This window comes from Lactuca virosa, chromosome 1 (genome assembly GCF_052849685.1).
Source record: "Lactuca virosa cultivar CGN04683 chromosome 1, Lactuca_virosa_CGN04683_v6, whole genome shotgun sequence".
Lineage (NCBI taxonomy): Eukaryota > Viridiplantae > Streptophyta > Magnoliopsida > Asterales > Asteraceae > Lactuca > Lactuca virosa.
The window spans coordinates 55973946-55975851 of record NC_136426.1 but is presented as its reverse complement, the minus strand read 5'-3'; the positions used below and the strand labels follow the sequence as shown (position 1 = coordinate 55975851).

The following is a 1906-nucleotide window of genomic DNA, read 5'->3' as shown; positions in this document are numbered from 1 at the left end:
TCCAAGTTCTTGGTATCTGCCTTCCTTCCATTGTCTCCTGGATATATGCCCCGTTTTGGTTTGCTTCCACAATCTTGTATGGGTCTTCCCATGTTGGTCCTAGCTTACCCTGGGGTTGGGATCGGCTCGCTTCATTTCTTCTCAACACATACTCTCCCACTTTAAATGCTTTCTCTTTGAACCTCTGGTTGTAATATCTCTATGTTACGCGCTTATAAGCAGCCTGACGCATCTCTGCCCTTTCTCGCCGCTCTTCTAGGATATCTAGATTCAGCCTTAGGTCTTGAGAGTTGACCTCCTTGCTAGTATCGGTTGTTCTCAACGTGCCCATCGTTATCTCCAAGGGGAGCATCCCATCTGCTCCATATGTTAGACTAAACGGGGTTTCCTGTGTGCTTGTTCGCGGAGTGGTTCTATATGACCATAATACCATTGGAATTTCCTCAGCCCAATTCCCTTTAGCTTTTCCTAGCCGCTTTTTGATCCCATTTACAATGGTCCGGTTAGATACCTCCGTCTGCCCATTCGCCTGTGGATGCGCCACCGATGTGAATCGTTGGCTGATTCCTTTGCTAGCGCACCATTCCCTGAATGGGTTCTCAGCAAATTGCAGGCCGTTGTCGCTGACCAATATTTTGGGCGTACCGAATCTAGTCATGATGTTTTTCCATACAAACTTTATCATCTGCCTTCCGGATATGCATGTTAAAGGTTCCGCTTCGATCCATTTTGTGAAATAGTCCACCGCGACCACCATGTACTTCAGCTTTCAGGGTGCCTCCGGGAACGGCCCCACTATATCTATTCCCCATTGAAAAAACGGCCAGGCGCTAGATATGCTTGACACTCTCCACATTTCCTGGTTAGCTCTGCAGCATCCTGATATGCGGTGGGCCAGTAAATTCCCATTCAGAGCACCTTCCCTGTCAAGGCGCGCGCGCCCTCATGCGTGCCCGCTTGGCCTGCATGTGCTTCCTAAAGCGCCTCCTTCCCCTTGGAATTATATACGCATTTCAGCCATGGCGCCATGAACCCTTTTCGATATAGCTCCCCGTTTATTAGCGCATATGAGGGTGCTTTTATGCGTATCTTTCTGGCCTCGTTGTGATCATCTGGTAGGACGCCCCGTTGCAAGTATTCGACAAATAGGGTCATCCACATGGGTCCGTCAGTTGAGAGGGTGCTCACCTGTCGTTCATCTATGCTCCTCTCTTTAAGTACCTCTACCAGTACCTTCTTTGACAAGTGATCAAAACATGTCGACGCTAATTTGCTTAGCGCATCTGCCCTTCTGTTTTCACTTCGCGGTATTTGTTTAATCACGAACCCCTTGAAAGATTGGACAATTTGCTTCACTATCTTTACATATCGCTCCATCCTTGGGTCCCGTGTTTCAAAGCTCCCGTTGATCTGGTTCGCGGCCAACCTCGAGTCTGTTAAGGTTGTTACGACTTCTGCTCCCATTTGTTTTGCGAGGCACAATCCTGCAAGTAAAGCTTCATATTCTGCCTCGTTGTTCGAGGTGTGGAAGTCAAAACGAAGGGCGTACGTGATCTCTTCTCCCTCTGGGCTAATCAGGATTTGGCTCGCGCCCGAGCCCTTTCTATTGGATGCTCCGTCAGTGTATAATGTCCATCCTCGACTACTACCTGGTACTTCCTTTACCGCCCTGATTCCTTCTTCAAACGAGCTTCCCTCCCCGGGATCTCGAGCAAGAAATCTACTAACGCCTGTCCCTTGATGCTCGTCCTCGGCGATAGCTGATGTCATGCTCTCCCAGCTCAATCGCCCAATTCGCTAACCGGCCCGACGTTTCCGGTTTGAGTAATATTTGCTTAATAGGACAATTTGTGAGGACTTCAATCTGGTGCACCTGAAAATAGTGCCTCAGACGCCGTGCCGCGTA

General features: G+C 49.1%; 1 protein-coding gene across 1 annotated transcript; it reads right to left on the bottom strand.

Annotated features, from left to right (window-relative positions):
• Nucleotides 1-975: 975 nt before the first annotated feature.
• On the bottom strand, nucleotides 976-1464 carry LOC145114107 (uncharacterized). The gene has a single exon (XM_079050118.1). The coding sequence runs from the start codon at nucleotides 1462-1464 to the stop codon at nucleotides 976-978; it is 489 nt and encodes a 162-aa protein (XP_078906244.1).
• Between the last annotated feature and the right edge of the window lie 442 nt (nucleotides 1465-1906).

What these genes read in the sequence shown, in the direction of transcription:
- LOC145114107 (XM_079050118.1), bottom strand. Translation starts at nt 1,464, where the DNA reads ATGGGAGCAGAAGTCGTAACAACCTTAACAGACTCGAGGTTGGCCGCG.